The sequence below is a fragment of the Telmatherina bonti genome (genome assembly GCF_933228915.1).
Source record: "Telmatherina bonti genome assembly, chromosome: 4".
NCBI classification, from domain to species: Eukaryota; Metazoa; Chordata; class Actinopteri; order Atheriniformes; family Telmatherinidae; genus Telmatherina; species Telmatherina bonti.
Genome location: NC_136622.1, coordinates 41035340 through 41054729, shown reverse-complemented (window position 1 = coordinate 41054729; position 19390 = coordinate 41035340). Strand labels below are relative to the sequence as shown.

Genomic DNA, 19390 nt, shown 5'->3' with positions numbered 1-19390 from the left:
ATCTTTTATCTCTTATATGGCATCAGCAGCAACACTTTGTTTTTTTTTTTTTTAACATAACTGAAATCCAGAATAAACACAAACTTCTTCCTTGAACTTCCTGCCCTCCTGGCAGAAATTATAGACATTTGTGGTCTAGAGATGCCAAAGATCCACAGATAGATGAAGAACAAGTGACTCTGTCTTCTGACCAACTTTCAAATGGGAGACAGATCCAGTAAAGCCAGTCCATCATTCTGGGAGAAACATAGGATCAGGGTTAGTCCAAATCTACAATTTACACATCATCCTTCATAGAACACATCACACATAACTAAGGATCCAGATCCGATCAGGGGAGGGATGCAGTGGTTATTGGGCTTCGGGTGGGGGGAGGGATGTTCTATTCTATTTTTCAGTCATTTAGCAGACGCTTTTATCCAAAGCGATTTAACGTATAAGTGAAAACAACACAAGCACGAAGTCAAACAGTAGACATTGTAGGAAGGTGCTGGTGGACTGTCCAGTTGGACGCAGGTCCTTCCATGAAGTGCTACAGGCCTTCTTTTTTGTTGGTGTTGTGATTTTTTCTTTTTTTTTTGTTGTTGTTGTTTACTCCCTTCCAATCCCATAACATCACCTATGTTATAATACAAAAAGATTAATACCATAAAGTTTGTTGCACAGAACTGGGGTAAGTTCTGCAACTTTCCAACAAATGCGGTGGGAGGGATGCGGTGGTATTGGGCGTCAGGTCGGGGGAGGGATGCGGTGGTATTGGGCGTCAGGTCGGGGGAGGGCGCGGTGGTATTGGGCGTCAGGTCGGGGGAGGGCGCGGTGGTATTGGGCGTCAGGTCGGGGGAGGGATGCGGTGGTATTGGGCGTCAGGTTGGGGGAGGGATGCGGTGGTATTGGGCGTCAGGTCGGGGGAGGGCGCGGTGGTATTGGGCGTCAGGTCGGGGGAGGGATGCGGTGGTATTGGGCGTCAGGTCGGGGGAGGGATGCGGTGGTATTGGGCGTCAGGTCGGGGGAGGGATGCGGTGGTATTGGGCGTCAGGTTGGGGGAGGGATGCGGTGGTATTGGGCGTCAGGTCGGGGGAGGGATGCGGTGGTATTGGGCGTCAGGTCGGGGGAGGGCGCGGTGGTATTGGGCGTCAGGTCGGGGGAGGGCGCGGTGGTATTGGGCGTCAGGTCGGGGGAGGGATGCGGTGGTATTGGGCGTCAGGTCGGGGGAGGGATGCGGTGGTATTGGGCGTCAGGTCGGGGGAGGGCGCGGTGGTATTGGGCGTCAGGTCGGGGGAGGGATGCGGTGGTATTGCGCGTCAGGTCGGGGGAGGGCGCGGTGGTATTGGGCGTCAGGTCGGGGGAGGGCGCGGTGGTATTGGGCGTCAGGTCGGGGGAGGGCGCGGTGGTATTGGGCGTCAGGTCGGGGGAGGGATGCGGTGGTATTGGGCGTCAGGTCGGGGGAGGGATGCAGTGGTATTGGGCGTCAGGTTGGGGGAGGGATGCGGTGGTATTGGGCGTCAGGTCGGGGGAGGGATGCGGTGGTATTGGGCGTCAGGTCGGGGGAGGGATGCGGTGGTATTGGGCGTCAGGTCGGGGGAGGGCGCGGTGGTATTGGGCGTCAGGTCGGGGGAGGGATGCAGTGGTATTGGGCGTCAGGTCGGGGGAGGGATGCGGTGGTATTGGGCGTCAGGTCGGGGGAGGGATGCGGTGGTATTGGGCGTCAGGTCGGGGGAGGGATGCGGTGGTATTGGGCGTCAGGTCGGGGGAGGGATGCGGTGGTATTGGGCGTCAGGTCGGGGGAGGGATGCGGTGGTATTGGGCGTCAGGTCGGGGGAGGGATGCGGTGGTATTGGGCGTCAGGTCGGGGGAGGGATGCGGTGGTATTGGGCGTCAGGTCGGGGGAGGGCGCGGTGGTATTGGGCGTCAGGTCGGGGGAGGGATGCGGTGGTATTGGGCGTCAGGTCGGGGGAGGGATGCGGTGGTATTGGGCGTCAGGTCGGGGGAGGGCGCGGTGGTATTGGGCGTCAGGTCGGGGGAGGGCGCGGTGGTATTGCGCGTCAGGTGGTTCTGGACTAATCTGGTTGTTAATGTGATTGCTGTGGAAGGTCTGACACACTTTCAGGCTGTGAACCACTAATCCTGTCTGTTAAACCACCAGGTTCTCTGTTTAAGAGCATGTATGTTTTATGTGATCTGAACTGGTTCTGATTCTGGTTCTGACCCAGCAGCTTTTTTTCAGGTCAGTGATTGTTCCTGTTTTTCAGATCCCTCAGGTGAGCTATGCATCAACAGCTCCAGAGCTCAGCGATAACAACCGCTACGACTTCTTTTCCCGCGTGGTCCCTCCAGACTCCTATCAGGCTCAGGCCATGCTGGACATTGTCAAGGCTCTGGGCTGGAACTACGTGTCCACTCTGGCATCGGAGGGGAACTACGGAGAGAGCGGGGTGGACGCCTTTATGCAGATCTCCAGAGAGGCCGGTACTGACCCGTCTGCCTGGCTGTTGGCCTTCTTATGTGTCTTTCACCAACCATCTGTGCTGGTTCTGGCTCCAGATGGAGGTTTTCCCAGCTGGTTCTGGTCCAGATGGAGGTTTTCCCAGCTGGTTCTGGTTCAGATGGAGGTTTTCCCGTCTGGTTCTTTTCCAGATGGAGGTTTTTCCATCTGGTTCTGGTTCCAGTTTTCCCAGCTGGTTCTGGTCCAGATTGAGGTTTTCCCAGCTGGTTCTGGTTCAGATTGAGGTTTTCCCACCTGATTCTGGTTGAGATGGAGGTTTTCGCAGCTGGTTCGGTTTCAGATGGAGGTTTTCCCTGGTGGTTCCGGTCCAGAAGGAGGTTTACCCATCTGATGCTGGTCCAGATGGAGGATTTCCTTGTTGGTTCTGGTCCAGATGGAGGTTCTCCCAGCTGGTTCTGGTTCAGATTGAGGTTTTCCCTTGTTGGTCCTGGTCCAGATGGAGGTTCTCCCGGCTGGTTCTGGTCCAGATGGAGGTTTTCCCAGCTGATTCTGGTCCAGATGGAGGTTTTCCCTGCTGGTTCTGGTCCAGATGGAGGTTTTCCCTGCTGGTTCTGGTCCAGATGGAGGTTTTCCTTTCTGGTTCTGTTCCAGATGGAGGTTTTACCTGCTGGTTCTGGTAGAAACGGAGGTTTTCCCTGCTGGTTCTGGTCCAGATGGAGGTTTTCCTTGTTGGTTCTGGTTCAAATTGAGGTTTTCCTTGTTGGTTCTGGTCCAGATGGAGGTTCTCCCTGCTGGTTCTGTTCCAGATGGAGGTTTTCCCTGGTGGTTCCGGTCCAGATAGAGGTTTACCCATCTGATGCGGGTCCAGATGGAGGTTTTCCTTGTTGGTTCTGGTCCAGATGGAGGTTTTCCCTTCTGGTTCTGGTCCAGATGGAGGTTTTCCTTGTTGGTTGTGGTCCAGATGGAGGTTTTCCCAGCTGGTTCTTGGATACAGATTGAGGTTTTCCCTGCTGGTTCTGGTCCAGATGGAGGTTTTCCCTGGTGGTTCCGGTCCAGAAGGTGGTTTACCCATCTGATGCTGGTCCAGATGGAGGTTTTCCCAGCTGGTTCTGGTTCAAATTGAGGTTTTCCCTGCTGGTTCCGGTCCAGAAGGAGGTTTACCCATCTGATGCTGGTCCAGATGGAGGATTTCCTTGTTGGTTCTGGTTCAGATGGAGATTCTCCCAGCTGATTCTGGTCCAGATGGAGGTTTTCCCTTCTGGTTCTGGTCCAGATGGAGGTTTTCCCAGCTGGTTCTGGTCCAGATGGAGGTTTTACCTTCTGGTTCTGGTCCAGATGGAGGTTTTCCCAGCGCGTACTGGTCGAGATGGAGGTTTTCCCTTCTGGTTCTGGTCCAGATGGAGGTTTTCCCTGCTGGTTCTGGTCTAGATGGAGGTTTTCCCTTCTGGTTCTGTTCCAGATGGAGGTTTTCCCTGGTGGTTCCGGTCCAGATGGAGGTTTACCCATCTGGTGCTGGTCCAGATGGAGGTTTTCCTTGTTGGTTCTGGTCCAGATGGAGGTTTTCCTTGTTGGTTCTGGTTCAAATTGAGGTTTTCCTTGTTGGTTCTGGTCCAGATGGAGGTTCTCCCTGCTGGTTCTGGTCCAGATGGAGGTTTTCCCTGGTGGTTCCGGTCCAGACAGAGGTTTACCCATCTGATAATGGTCCAGATGGAGGTTTTCGTTGTTGTTTCTGGTCCAGATGGAGGTGCTCCCAGCTGGTTCTGGTTCAGATTGAGGTTTTCCCTTGTTGGTCCTGGTCCAGATGGAGGTTTTCCCAGCTGGTTCTGGTCCAGATGGAGGTTTTCCCAGCTGGTTCTGGTCCAGATGGAGGTTTTCCATTCTGGTTCTGTTCCAGATGGAGGTTTTCCCGGCTGGTTCTTGTTCCAGATGGAAGTTTTCCCTGGTGGTTCCGGTCCAGATTGAGGTTTACCCATCTGATGCTGGTCCAGATGGAGGTTTTCCTTGTTGGTTCTGGTCCAGATGGAGGTTTTCCCAGCTGGTTCTGGTCCAGATGGAGGTGTTCCCAGCTGGTTCTGGTCCAGATGGAGGTTTTCCCAGCTGGTTCTGGTCCAGATGGAGGTTTTCCCGGCTGGTTCTGGTTCCAGATGGAGGTTTTCCCTGGTGGTTCCGGTCCAGATTGAGGTTTACACATCTGATGCTGGTCCAGATGGAGGTTTTCCTTGTTGGTTCTGGTCCAGATGGAGGTTTTACCAGCTGGTTCTGGTCCAGATGGAGGTGTTCCCAGCTGGTTCTGGTCCAGATGGAGGTTTTCCCAGCTGGTTCTTGGGTCCAGATGGAAGTTTTCCTATCTGGTTCTGGTTCAAATTGAGGTTTTCCTTGTTGGTTCTGGTCCAGATGGAGGTTTTCCCTGCTGGTTTTGTTCCAGATGGAGGTTTTCCCTGGTGGTTCCGGTCCAGAGGGAGGTTTACCCAGTTGGTTCTTGGGTCCAGATGGAGGTTTTACCCGCTGGTTCTAGTTCAAATTGAGGTTTTCCTTGTTGGTTCTGGTCCAGATGGAGGTTTTCCCAGCTGGTTCTTGGATCCAGATGGAGGTTTTCCATTCTGGTTCTGTTCCAGATGGAGGTTTTCCCGGCTGATGCTGGTCCAGATGGAGGTTTTCCCTTCTGGTTGTGGTCCAGATGGAGTTTTTCTCAGCTGGTTCTGGTCCAGATGGAGGTTTTCCATTCTGGTTCTGTTCCAGATGGAGGTTTTCCCAGCTGGTTCTGGTCCACATGAAGGTTTTCCCTGCTGGTTCTGGTCTAGATGGAGGTTTTCCCAGCTGGTTCTGGTCCAGATGGAGGTTTTCCCCGCTGGTTCTGGTCCAGATGGAGGTTTTCCATTCTGGTTCTGTTCCAGATGGAGGTTTTCCCTGGTGGTTCCGGTCCAGAGGGAGGTTTACCCAGTTGGTTCTTGGGTCCAGATGGAGGTTTTCCCCGCTGGTTCTAGTTCAAATTGAGGTTTTCCTTGTTGGTTCTGGTCCAGATGGAGGTTTTCCCAGCTGGTTCTTGGATCCAGATGGAGGTTTTCCATTCTGGTTCTGTTCCAGATGGAGGTTTTCCCGGCTGATGCTGGTCCAGATGGAGGTTTTCCCTTCTGGTTGTGGTCCAGATGGAGTTTTTCTCAGCTGGTTCTGGTCCAGATGGAGGTTTTCCATTCTGGTTCTGTTCCAGATGGAGGTTTTCCCAGCTGGTTCTGGTCCACATGAAGGTTTTCCCTGCTGGTTCTGGTCTAGATGGAGGTTTTCCCAGCTGGTTCTGGTCCAGATGGAGGTTTTCCCCGCTGGTTCTGGTCCAGATGGAGGTTTTCCATTCTGGTTCTGTTCCAGATGGAGGTTTTCCCGGCTGGTTCTGGTTCCAGATGGAAGTTTTCCCTGGTGGTTCTGGTTCCAGATGGAGGTTTTCCCTGGTGGTTCCGGTCCAGATTGAGGTTTACCCATCTGATGCTGGTCCAGATGGAGGTTTTCCTTGTTGGTTCTGGTCCAGATGGAGGTTTTCCCAGCTGGTTCTGGTCCAGATGGAGGTTTTCCCGGCTGGTTCTGGTTCCAGATGGAGGTTTTCCCTGGTGGTTCCCGTCCAGATTGAGGTTTACACATCTGATGCTGGTCCAGATGGAGGTTTTCCTTGTTGGTTCTGGTCCAGATGGAGGTTTTCCCATCTGGTTCTGGTCCAGATGGAGGTGTTCCCAGCTGGTTCTGGTCCAGATGGAGGTTTTCCCAGCTGGTTCTTGGGTCCAGATGGAAGTTTTCCTATCTGGTTCTGGTTCAAATTGAGGTTTTCCTTGTTGGTTCTGGTCCAGATGGAGGTTTTCCCTGCTGGTTTTGTTCCAGATGGAGGTTTTCCCCGCTGGTTCTGGTTCAAATTGAGGTTTTCCTTGTTGGTTCTGGTCCAGATGGAGGTTTTCCCAGCTGGTTCTTGGATCCAGATGGAGATTTTCCCTGCTGGATCTGTTCCAGATGGAGGTTTTCCCATCTGATGCTGGTCCAGATGGAGGATTTCCTTGATGGTTCTGGTCCAGATGGAGGTTCTCCCAGCTGATTCTGGTCCAGATGGAGGTTTTCCCTTCTGGTTGTGGTCCAGATGGAGTTTTTCTCAGCTGGTTCTGGTCCAGATGGAGGTTTTCCATTCTGGTTCTGTTCCAGATGGAGGTTTTCCCAGCTGGTTCTGGTCCACATGAAGGTTTTCCCTGCTGGTTCTGGTCCAGATGGAGGTTTTCCCGTCTGGTTCTTTTCCAGATGGAGGTTTTTCCATCTGGTTCTGGTTCCAGTTTTCCCAGCTGGTTCTGGTCCAGATTGAGGTTTTCCCAGCTGGTTCTGGTTCAGATTGAGGTTTTCCCACCTGATTCTGGTACAGATGGAGGTTTTCCCAGCTGGTTCTTGGATCCAGATGGAGGTTTTCCCAGCTGGATCTGTTCCAGATGGAGGTTTTCCCATCTGATGCTGGTCCAGATGGAGGTTTTCCCTTCTGGTTGTGGTCCAGATGGAGTTTTTCTCAGCTGGTTCTGGTCCAGATGGAGGTTTTCCATTCTGGTTCTGTTCCAGATGGAGGTTTTCCCATCTGGTTCTGGTCCACATGAAGGTTTTCCCTGCTGGTTCTGGTCTAGATGGAGGTTTTCCCAGCTGGTTCTGGTCCAGATGGAGGTTTTCCCAGCTGGTTCTGGTCCAGATGGAGGTTTTCCATTCTGGTTCTGTTCCAGATGGAGGTTTTCCCGGCTGGTTCTGGTTCCAGATGGAAGTTTTCCCTGGTGGTTCCGGTCCAGATTGAGGTTTACCCATCTGATGCTGGTCCAGATGGAGGTTTTCCTTGTTGGTTCTGGTCCAGATGGAGGTTTTCCCAGCTGGTTCTGGTCCAGATGGAGGTTTTCCCAGCTGGTTCTGGTCCAGATGGAGGTTTTCCCGGCTGGTTCTGGTTCCAGATGGAGGTTTTCCCTGGTGGTTCCGGTCCAGATTGAGGTTTACACATCTGATGCTGGTCCAGATGGAGGTTTTCCTTGTTGGTTCTGGTCCAGATGGAGGTTTTCCCAGCTGGTTCTGGTCCAGATGGAGGTTTTCCCAGCTGGTTCTGGTCCAGATGGAGGTTTTCCCGGCTGGTTCTGGTTCCAGATGGAGGTTTTCCCTGGTGGTTCCGGTCCAGATTGAGGTTTACACATCTGATGCTGGTCCAGATGGAGGTTTTCCTTGTTGGTTCTGGTCCAGATGGAGGTTTTCCCAGCTGGTTCTGGTCCAGATGGAGGTGTTCCCAGCTGGTTCTGGTCCAGATGGAGGTTTTCCCAGCTGGTTCTTGGGTCCAGATGGAAGTTTTCCTATCTGGTTCTGGTTCAAATTGAGGTTTTCCTTGTTGGTTCTGGTCCAGATGGAGGTTTTCCCTGCTGGTTTTGTTCCAGATGGAGGTTTTCCCTGGTGGTTCCGGTCCAGATGGAGGTTTTCCCCGCTGGATCTGGTTCAAATTGAGGTTTTCCTTGTTGGTTCTGGTCCAGATGGAGGTTTTCCCAGCTGGTTCTTGGATCCAGATGGAGATTTTCCCTGCTGGATCTGTTCCAGATGGAGGTTTTCCCATCTGATGCTGGTCCAGATGGAGGATTTCCTTGATGGTTCTGGTCCAGATGGAGGTTCTCCCAGCTGATTCTGGTCCAGATGGAGGTTTTCCCTTCTGGTTGTAGTCCAGATGGAGTTTTTCTCAGCTGGTTCTGGTCCAGATGGAGGTTTTCCATTCTGGTTCTGTTCCAGATGGAGGTTTTCCCAGCTGGTTCTGGTCCACATGAAGGTTTTCCCTGCTGGTTCTGGTCTAGATGGAGGTTTTCCCAGCTGATTCTGGTCCAGATGGAGGTTTTCCCAACTGGTTCTGGTCTAGATGGTGTTGTGGTTCCTGCTCTGACCTGTGCTGCAGTGGGTGTGCCTGTTTCCCTGGCAATCAAGTCCACACCAGGTTCTCATCGGGTAATCAGCATCAGCAGCAGCAAGATAAAAGGCCAGCTCAGTTCACCAGTCATCGCCTGATTGTTGTGTCATCTGTGGTAACAGCTCTCGGCCATTGCAGCATTTCAGCTTAAGAATTTAAACCGCTTGTTTCACAACTGTCTGTTCTGTCACCAGTGCATGATTCTTGCCTGCCTGCCCGCCAACCTGCCTGCCTGCCCGCCAACCTGCCTGCCTGCCCGCCAACCTGCCTGCCTGCCTGGCCGCCAACCTGCCTGCCTGCCCGCCAACCAACCAGCCTGCCTGCCCGCCAACCTGCCTGCCTGCCTGCCCGTCAACCAGCCTGCCTGCCCGTCAACCAACCAGCCTGCCTGCCCGCCAACCTGCCTGCCTGGCCACCTACCATTCTGCCCAGGAGAACAATAAACCTGTCCTAGTATCCACATCCAATCTGCACTTGGGTCCTTGTTTGTCCTACACTACAACAGAACAATCAGGCCATCAGGTATGGATCCAGCAGATTCTAACCCAGAAGGCGCCGCCGGACAACTTCAGCAAGCCCTATCCGGTCAGAATGCTCACTTAGCTCGACATGAGCAGATGCTTCTAACTTTGGACCAGAATTACCACACCATCCTTACGCAGTTGTCTCAACTCACCAGTCATGTGGCTGGTCTGGTACAGCCTGCTCCCGATCAGCAACAGGTTCCTGACTCATCCAGGCATCCTACCGCTTCTGCCACCCCGGTAAGAGAGACACACATCCCGGACCCCAAACCTTATGCCGGGGATCTGGGTAAATGTAGAGGGTTCTTACTCCAATGCTCACTTGTGTTTGACCAGAAGCCCATCACTTATGCCAGTGACAAATCCAAGATCTCCTACGTCATCGGACTTCTGGAGGGCAAGGCTTTGTCATGGGCAGAAGCAGCGTTTGAACGGCAGGGTTTCAGGCACATGTCTTATCCAGCTTTTATGGATGAGATGAAGAAGGTGTTTGACCATCCAGTGAGAGGGGGCGATGCCGTTAAGCGGCTGATTAATCTCCGACAAGGAAAAATGAGTGTTGCTGAGTTTGCTGTGGATTTCAGGACTGCGGATTCGGGCTGGAATGATCAGGCTCTTTGTGGAATCTTCACAAATGGTTTAAGCAGCCGGCTTAAGGATGAGCTTGCCACCCGTGATGCATCAGATTCCCTGGACGACCTGGTTTCCCTCTCAATAAGGCTGGACAACCGCTTACGGGAGAGAGACAGAGAGCGGCAGACTCGTTCTGAGCTGTATTTTCCCGGCTCCACCATCGGAGCGGTCCGCCCTTCCCTTCCTAGCACAACACAGTCCGAGGAGCCCATGCAGCTGGGCCGAGCTCATCTGTCCACGGAGGAACGACAAAGGAAGAGGGACACAGGAGTTTGTTTTTATTGTGGAAGACTGGGACACCAGAGAGCTGTCTGCACAGAACGGCCAAAAGATCTGGGTCGTCAGTAGCTGTGGGAGTACTGACGACCACCACTCCAAAGGTAATTCCCCACACAAAGACACTCATTCCAGCGGTGCTATATGTCAAGGGTTTCTCTCATCCAGTACAGGCTTTAGTGGATTCTGGAGCTGAAGCAAACTTTATTGACAAGGAATGGGCTGCAAGGATTAATCTAGACCTGGAGTCTCTCTTCCCTCCTGTTTCTGCCCGGGCTCTGGATGGCAGCATTCTTTACTCCATCACCCAAGAGTCTGTTCCGGTTAAACAAATTGTTTCGGGAAATCACCAGGAGTTTATTAGTTTCTTTGTTGTAAACTCACCAGATTCACCCCTGGTTTTAGGACACCCCTGGTTATCGTTACACAATCCCCATCTGGATTGGACTACTGGGAGGATTATTAACTGGAGTTCTTATTGTCATGCAACTTGTCTTCACTCTGCCGTCCCATCTGGTATAACCACTACCAGTCATTGTCCCACTTCTAAGGATTTGTCAGACATTCCTCTAGCCTACCATGACCTCGCTGAGGTGTTCAGTAAAGAGAAGGCCCTTTCTCTTCCTCCTCACCGACCATATGACTGCGCCATAGACTTGTTACCTGGGGCTCCGTTGCCAGCCAGTCGTCTGTACAATCTTTCTAAGCCAGAGACTGAGGCCATGGAGAAATATATTTCAGATTCGCTGGCTGCTGGTTTAATTAGACCTTCTTCTTCCCCTGTTGGCGCAGGTTTTTTCTTTGTCTCTAAGGATGGTTCTCTTCGGCCTTGTATTGACTACCGGAGATTAAATGCTATAACCATAAAGAATAAGTATCCTCTGCCACTTCTTGAGTCTGCCTTCAACTCTCTCCATGGCTCAACAATCTTCACAAAGCTAGATCTCCGCAACGCATATCATCTGGTCAGGATAAAAGAGGGAGATGAGTGGAAGACAGCCTTCAAGACCCCACTCGGCCATTTTGAGTATCGAGTCATGCCTTTTGGACTTTGTAATGCCCCTGCTGTTTTCCAAGCCTTAGTTAATGATGTGCTGAGAGACTTCCTGAACCGTTTTGTTTTCGTCTATTTAGACGATATCCTCATCTTTTCCCACAACCTCACCGAACATATACAACATGTCCGACAAGTCCTGCAGAGACTTCTGGAGAATCGCCTATTCGTTAAGGCCGAGAAGTGTGATTTTCATAAGAACACTGTTTCTTTTCTCGGATACATTTTTGAGAGTGGGCAGGTCCGAGCAGATCCTGAGAAGGTCAAAGCTGTTACCGAATGGCCAGTCCCAACTTCTGTCAAGCAGCTGCAACGTTTCTTGGGTTTTGCTCATTTTTATCGCAGATTCATTCGCAATTATAGCCGCATCGCAGCTCCCCTGACAAGACTTACATCGCCTACAGTCCCATTTGTCTGGTCTGAGCCGGCGGCTCAGGCTTTTGTCAAGTTAAAGGATCTATTCACCACTGCTCCTGTCCTCCTCCACCCTGATCTCAACCATCAATTTGTGGTGGAGGTTGATGCTTCAGATGTCGGCGTTGGAGCTGTCTTGTCCCAACGATCCCCAGAGTCTCAGAAGTTACATCCTTGTGCCTTTTTTCTCTCGACGTCTAACACCAGCTGAGCAGAACTACCATGTCGGTGATAGGGAACTCTTAGCCATCAAACTCGCCCTGGAGCAGTGGCGCCATTGGTTGGAGGGATCCAAAGTGCCATTCCTCATCTGGACTGACCATAAGAACCTGGAATACCTACAGTCTGCTAGACAAATGAATCCCCGACAGGCCCGTTGGTCTCTTTTCTTCAATCGATTCCACTTCTCGCTGTCATACAGACCTGGGTCCAAAAACCAGAAACCGGACTCTCTCTCTCTCGCCAATTTCCACCCAAGACTGCAGTTTCACCTGATACCATCTTACCTGCACCCTGGGATATCAGCCGCCCCTGTTTCCAGCACAGGAGGTGGAGGTTTCTATGCCGTCGGTCCAGCTACACATCCGCCGCTGCCGACGGATTTGGAGGAAGGCTCGAACTGCGCTCCTTCATGCCTCCGTACGTACCCGCCGCATGGCGGATCGTCATCGGACTCCTGGACCCCATTACGCACCTGGCCAAAAGGTTTGGTTATCAGCAAAGAACATTCCATTGCGTACTGATGCCAAGAAGTTGGCCCCCCGCTTTTTGGGTCCTTTTGAGGTTGAGCGGATCATTAATCCCACCGTGGTCAAACTGAAACTCCCCAGTTCCATGAGAGTCCACCCTTCTTTCCATGTCTCCCAACTCAAGCCTGTTTCCTCTAGTCCTCTCGTCCCTCCTTCCAGACCCCCTCCTCCCGCCCGGCTTGTGGCGGGTCGTCCTGCCTATTCTGTCCGGCGTCTCCTGGATGTGCGGCGTCGGGGTCGTGGCTTCCAGTTTCTGGTGGACTGGGAGGGGTATGGTCCTGAGGAGCGTGCCTGGGTTCCGCGCTCATTTATTCTGGATGCCTCCCTGGTCCGGGATTTTCGTCGTGCTCATCCGGAGAAGTTTCGGTCGCCCGGTGGCTCCCGTGGAGGGGGGGGTACTGTTGTGGTTCCTGCTCTGACCTGTGCTGCAGTGGGTGTGCCTGTTTCCCTGGCAATCAAGTCCACACCAGGTTCTCATCGGGTAATCAGCAGCAGCAGCAGCAAGATAAAAGGCCAGCTCAGTTCACCAGTCATCGCCTGATTGTTGTGTCATCTGTGGTAACAGCTCTCGGCCACTGCAGCATTTCAGCTTAAGAATTTAAACTGCTTGTTTCACAACTGTCTGTCCTGTCACCAGTGCATGATTCTTGCCTGCCTGCCCGCCAACCTGCCTGCCTGCCCGTCAACCTGCCTGCCTGCCTGCCAACCTGCCTGCCTGGCCACCTACCATTCTGCCCAGGAGAACAATAAACCTGTCCTAGTATCCACATCCAATCTGCACTTGGGTCCTTGTTTGTCCTACACTACAACAGATGGAGGTTTTCCCAGCTGGTTCTGGTCGAGATGGAGGTTTTCCCAGCTGGTTCTGGTTCCAGATGGAGGTTTTCCCAGCTGGTTCTGGGTCCAGATGGAGGTTTTCCCAGCTGGTTCTGGGTCCAGATGGAGGTTTTCCCAGCTGGTTCTGGGTCCAGATGGAGGTTTTCCCAGCTGGTTCTGGGTCCAGATGGAGGTTTTCCCAGCTGGTTCTGGGTCCAGATGGAGGTTTTCCCAGCTGGTTCTGGGTCCAGATGGAGGTTTTCCCAGCTGGTTCTGGGTCCAGATGGAGGTTTTCCCAGCTGGTTCTGGGTCCAGATGGAGGTTTTCCCAGCTGGTTCTGGGTCCAGATGGAGGTTTTCCCAGCTGGTTCTGGGTCCAGATGGAGGTTTTCCCAGCTGGTTCTGGGTCCAGATGGAGGTTTTCCCAGCTGGTTCTGGGTCCAGATGGAGGTTTTCCCAGCTGGTTCTGGGTCCAGATGGAGGTTTTCCCTGCTGGTTCTGGGTCCAGATGGAGGTTTTCCCTGCTGGTTCTGGGTCCAGATGGAGGTTTTCCCTGCTGGTTCTGGGTCCAGATGGAGGTTTTCCCTGCTGGTTCTGGGTCCAGATGGAGGTTTTCCCTGCTGGTTCTGGGTCCAGATGGAGGTTTTCCCTGCTGGTTCTGGGTCCAGATGGAGGTTTTCCCTGCTGGTTCTGGGTCCAGATGGAGGTTTTCCCTGCTGGTTCTGGGTCCAGATGGAGGTTTTCCCTGCTGGTTCTGGGTCCAGATGGAGGTTTTCCCTGCTGGTTCTGGTCCAGATGGAGGTTTTCCCTGCTGGTTCTGGTCCAGAAGGAGTTCCCAGCTGGTTCTGGTCAAGATGGAGGTTCTCCTTTTCGGTTCTGGTCCAGATGAAGGTTTTCCCTTCTAGTTCTGGTCAAGATGGAGGTTTTCCCTGCTGGTTCTGGTCCAGATGGAGGTTTTTCCAGCTGGTTCTGGTCCAGATGGAGGTTTTACCTTCTGGTTCTGTTCCAGATGGAGGTTTTCCCTTGTTGGTCCTGTTCCAGATGGAGGTTTTCCCTGCTGGTTCTGGTCCAGATGGAGGTTTTTCCTGCTGGTTCTGGTCCAGATGGAGGTTTTCCCGGCTGGTTCTGGTCCAGATGGAGGTTTTCCTTTTCGGTTCTGGTCCAGAAGGAGTTCCCAGCTGGTTCTGGTCAAGATGGAGGTTCTCCTTTTCGGTTCTGGTCCAGATGAAGGTTTACCCATCTAGTTCTCGTCCAGATGGAGGTTTTCCCTTCTAGTTCTGGTCAAGATGGAGGTTTTCCCTGCTGGTTCTGGTCCAGATGGAGGTTTTTCCAGCTGGTTCTGGTCCAGATGGAGGTTTTACCTTCTGGTTCTGTTCCAGATGGAGGTTTTCCCTTGTTGGTCCTGTTCCAGATGGAGGTTTTCCCTGCTGGTTCTGGTCCAGATGGAGGTTTTTCCTGCTGGTTCTGGTCCAGATGGAGGTTTTACCTTCTGGTTCTGGTCCAGATGGAGGTTTTCCCTGCTGGTTCTGGTTCCAGATGGAGGTTTTCCCTGCTGGTTCTGGTTCCAGATGGAGGTTTTCCCTGCTGGTTCTGGTTCCAGATGGAGGTTTTCCCAGCTGGTTCTGGTTCCAGATGGAGGTTTTCCCAGCTGGTTCTGGTCCAGATGGAGGTTTTCCCAGCTGGTTCTGGTCCAGATGGAGGTTTTCCCAGCTGGTTCTGGTCCAGATGGAGGTTTTCCCAGCTGGTTCTGGTCCAGATGGAGGTTTTCCCTTCTAGTTCTGGTCAAGATGGAGGTTTTTCCAGCACTTTCTGGTCCAGATGGAGGTTTTCCGACCTGGTTCTGGTCCAGATGGAGGTTTTTCCAGCTGGTTCAGTTCCAGATGGAGGTTTTCCCTGCTGGTTCTGGTTCCAGATGGAGGTTTTCCCAGCCGATTCTGGTTCCAGATGGAGGTTCTCCCAGCCGATTCTGGTTCCAGATGGAGGTTCTCCCAGCCGGTTCTGGTTCCAGATGGAGGTTCTCCCAGCCGGTTCTGGGTCCAGATGGAGGTTCTCCCATCTGGTTCTGGGTCCAGATAGAGGTTTTCCCAGCTGGTTCTGGGTCCAGATGGAGGTTCTCCCAGCTGGTTATGGTCCAAATGAAGGTTCTCCCAGCTGGTTCTGGTGCAGATGAAGGTTCTCCCAGCTGGTTCTGGTGCAGATGGAGGTTTTCCCTTCTAGTTCTGGTCCAGATGGAGGTATTCCCTGCTGGTTCTGGTCCAGATGGAGGTTTTTCCAGCTGGTTCTGGTCCAGATGGAGGTTTTACCTACTGGTTCTGGTCCAGATGGAGGTTTTACCTGCTGGTTCTGGGTCCAGATGGAGGTTTTCCCTGCTGGTTCCGGTCCAGATGGAGGTTTTCCCTGCTGGTTCCGGTCCAGATGGAGGTTTTCCCTGCTGGTTCTGGTCCAGATGGAGGTTTTTCCAGCTGGTTCAGTTCCAGATGGAGGTTTTTCCAGCTGGTTCTGGTCCAGATGGAGGTTTTACCTTCTGGTTCTGGTTCCAGATGGAGGTTTTCCGACCTGGTTCTGTTCCAGATGGAGGTTTTCCCTTGTTGGTCCTGGTCCAGATGGAGGTATTCCCTGCTGGTTCTGGTCCAGATGGAGGTTTTTCCAGCTGGTTCTGGTCCAGATGGAGGTTTTACCTACTGGTTCTGGTCCAGATGGAGGTTTTACCTGCTGGTTCTGGGTCCAGATGGAGGTTTTCCCAGCTGGTTCTGGGTCCAGATGGAGGTTTTCCCTGCTGGTTCCGGTCCAGATGGAGGTTTTCCCTGCTGGTTCTGGTCCAGATGGAGGTTTTTCCAGCTGGTTCAGTTCCAGATGGAGGTTTTTCCAGCTGGTTCAGTTCCAGATGGAGGTTTTCCCTGCTGGTTCTGGTTCCAGATGGAGGTTTTCCCAGCCGATTCTGGTTCCAGATGGAGGTTCTCCCATCTGGTTCTGGTCCAGATGGAGGTTTTCCCAGCTGGTTCTGGTTCCAGATAGAGGTTTTCCCAGCTGGTTCTGGTCCAGATGGAGGTTCTCCCAGCTGGTTCTGGTCCAAATGAAGGTTCTCCCAGCTGGTTCTGGTCCAGATGGAGGTTCTCCCAGCTGGTTCCGGTCCAGATGAAGGTTTTCCCTTCTGGTTCTGGTCAAGATGGAGGTTTTCCCTGCTGGTTCTGGTCCAGATGGAGGTTTTCCCTGCTGGTTCTGGTCCAGATGGAGGTTTTCCCTGCTGGTTCTGGTCCAGATGGACGTTTTCCCTGCTGGTTCTGGTCCAGATGGACGTTTTCCCAGCTGGTTCTAGCTCAGATGGAGGTTTTCCCAGCTGGTTCTTGTCCAGATGGAGGTTCTCCCAGCTGGTACTGGTTCTGATTGAGGTTTTCCCTTGTTGGTCCTGGTCCAGATGGAGGTTTTTCCAGCTGGTTCTGGTCCAGATGGAGGTTTTTTACCTTCTGGTTCTTTTCCAGATGGAGGTTTTCCCTGCTGGTTCTGGTTCCAGATGGAGGTTTTCCCTGCTGGTTCTGGTTCCAGATGGAGGTTTTCCCTGCTGGTTCTGGTTCCAGATGGAGGTTTTCCCTGCTGGTTCTGGTTCCAGATGGAGGTTTTCCCTGCTGGTTCTGGTTCCAGATGGAGGTTTTCCCTGCTGGTTCTGGTTCCAGATGGAGGTTTTCCCTGCTGGTTCTGGTTCCAGATAGAGGTTTTCCCTGCTGGTTCTGGTTCCAGATAGAGGTTTTCCCTGCTGGTTCTGGTTCCAGATAGAGGTTTTCCCAGCTGGTTCTGGTTCCAGATAGAGGTTTTCCCAGCTGGTTCTGGTTCCAGATAGAGGTTTTCCCAGCTGGTTCTGGTCCAAATGAAGGTTCTCCCAGCTGGTTCTGGTCCAAATGAAGGTTCTCCCAGCTGGTTCTGGTGCAGATGGAGGTTTTCCCAGCTGGTTCCGGTCCAGATGAAGGTTTTCCCTTCTAGTTCTGGTCAAGATGGAGGTTTTCCCTGCTGGTTCTGGTCCAGATGGAGGTCTTCCCAGCTGGTTCTGGTCCAGATGGAGGTTTTACCTTCTAGTTTTGGTCAAGATGGAGGTTTTCCCTTCTAGTTCTGGTCAAGATGGAGGTTTTCCCTGCTGGTTCTGGTCCAGATGGAGGTTTTTCCAGCTGGTTCTGGTCCAGATGGAGGTTTTACCTTCTGGTTCTGGTTCCAGATGGAGATTTTCCCTGCTGGTTCTGGTCCAGATGGAGGTTTTCCCTGCTGGTTCTGGTCCAGATGGAGGTTTTCCCTTGTTGGTCCTGGTCCAGATGGAGGTTTTCCCTGCTGGTTCTGGTTCCAGATGGAGGTTTTCCCAGCTGGTTCTTGTTCCAGATGGAGGTTTTCCCAGCTGGTTCTGGTTCCAGATGGAGGTTTTCCCAGCTGGTTCTGGTCCAGAAGGAGGTGTTCCCAGCGCGTTCTGGTCCAGATGGAGGTTCTCCCAGCTGGTTCTGGTTCCAGATGGAGGTTCTCCCAGCTGGTTCTGGTTCCAGATGGAGGTTCTCCCAGCTGGTTCTGGTCCAGATGGAGGTTCTCCCAGCTGGTTCTGGTCCAGATGGAGGTTCTCCCAGCTGGTTCTGGTCCAGATGGAGGTTTTCCCAGCTGGCTCTGGTCCAGATGGAGGTTTTCCCAGCTGGCTCTGGTCAAGGTGGAGGTTCTCCCAGCTGGTTCTGTTCCAGATGGAGGTTTTCCCATCTGGTTCTGGTCCAGATGGAGGTTTTCCCTGCTGGTTCTGGTCCAGATGGAGGTTTTTCCAGCTGGTTCTGGTCCAGATGGAGGTTTTACCTTCTGGTTCTGGTTCCAGATGGAGGTTTTCCCTGCTGGTTCTGGTCCAGATGGAGGTTTTCCGACCTGGTTCTGGTCCAGATGGAGGTTTTCCCTTGTTGGTCCTGGTCCAGATGGAGGTTTTCCCTGCTGGTTCTGGTCCAGATGGAGGTTTTTCCAGCTGGTTCTGGTCCAGATGGAGGTTTCACCTTCTGGTTCTGTTCCAGATGGAGGTTTTCCCAGCTGGTTCTGTTCCAGATGGAGGTTTCACCTTCTGGTTCTGGTCCAGATGGAGGTTTTTCCAGCTGGTTCTGTTCCAGATGGAGGTTTCACCTTCTGGTTCTGGTTCCAGATGGAGGTTTTCCCAGCTGGTTCTGGTTCCAGATGGAGGTTTTCCCTGCTGGTTCTGGTCCAGATGGAGGTTTTCCCAGCTGGCTCTGGTCCAGATGGAGGTTTTCCCAGCTGGTTCTTGTTCCAGATGGAGGTTTTCCCAGCTGGTTCTGGTTCCAGATGGAGGTTTTCCCAGCTGGTTCTGGTTCCAGATGGAGGTTTTCCCTGCTGGTTCTGGTCCAGATGGAGGTTTTCCCAGCTGGCTCTGGTCCAGATGGAGGTTTTCCCAGCTGGCTCTGGTCAAGGTGGAGGTTCTCCTTTTCGGTTCTGGTCAAGGTGGAGGTTCTCCCAGCTGGTTCTGGTCCAGATGGAGGTTCTCCCGGCTGGCTCTGGTCCAGATGGAGGTTCTCCCGGCTGGCTCTGGTCCAGATGGAGGTCTTCCCAGCTGGTTCTGGTCCAGATGGAGGTTTTCCCTGCTGGTTCTGTTCCAGATGGAGGTCTTCCCAGCTGGTTCTGTTCCAGATGGAGGTCTTCCCATCTGGTTCTGGTCCAGATGGAGGTTTTCCCATCTGGTTCTGGTCCAGATGGAGGTTTTTCCTGCTGGTTCTGGTTCCAGATGGAGGTTTTCCCAGCCGATTCTGGTTCCAGATGGAGGTTCTCCCAGCTGGTTCTGGTTCCAGATGGAGGTTCTCCCAGCTGGTTCTGGTCCAAATGAAGGTTCTCCCAGCTGGTTCTGGTGCAGATGGAGGTTTTCCCTTCTAGTTCTGGTCAAGATGGAGGTTTTCCCTGCTGGTTCTGGTCCAGATGGAGGTCTTCCCAGCTGGTTCTGGTCCAGATGGAGGTTTTACCTTCTAGTTCTGGTCAAGATGGAGGTTTTCCCTTCTAGTTCTGGTCAAGATGGAGGTTTTTCCTGCTGGTTCTGGTCCAGATGGAGGTTTTTCCAGCTGGTTCTGGTCCAGATGGAGGTTTTACCTTCTGGTTCTGGTTCCAGATGGAGGTTTTCCCTGCTGGTTCTGGTCCAGATGGAGGTTTTCCGACCTGGTTCTGGTCCAGATGGAGGTTTTCCCTTGTTGGTCCTGGTCCAGATGGAGGTTTTCCCTGCTGGTTCTGGTCCAGATGGAGGTTTTTCCAGCTGGTTCTGTTCCAGATGGAGGTTTCACCTTCTGGTTCTGTTCCAGATGGAGGTTTTCCCATCTGGTTCTGGTTCCAGATGGAGGTTTTCCCATCTGGTTCTGGTTCCAGATGGAGGTTTTCCCATCTGGTTCTGGTTCCAGATGGAGGTTTTCCCAGCTGGTTCTGGTTCCAGATGGAGGTTTTCCCAGCTGGTTCTGGTTCCAGATGGAGGTTTTCCCAGCTGGTTCTGGTTCCAGATGGAGGTTTTCCCAGCTGGTTCTGGTCCAGATGGAGGTTCTCCCAGCTGGTTCTGGTT

The 19390-nt window shown here is 52.8% G+C and overlaps 1 protein-coding gene across 1 annotated transcript in view; it reads left to right on the top strand.

Annotated features, from left to right (window-relative positions):
- The window catches only part of grm6a (glutamate receptor, metabotropic 6a), a gene marked incomplete at both ends in the record, with an annotated part of 106264 nt that overhangs the window by 1046 nt on the left and 85828 nt on the right, over window positions 1-19390 (top strand). The window contains one exon of the mRNA XM_079238618.1: window positions 2250-2466. Within this exon, the coding sequence (XP_079094744.1) occupies window positions 2250-2466 (217 nt within the window). The remainder of the gene's footprint in view (window positions 1-2249; window positions 2467-19390) is intronic.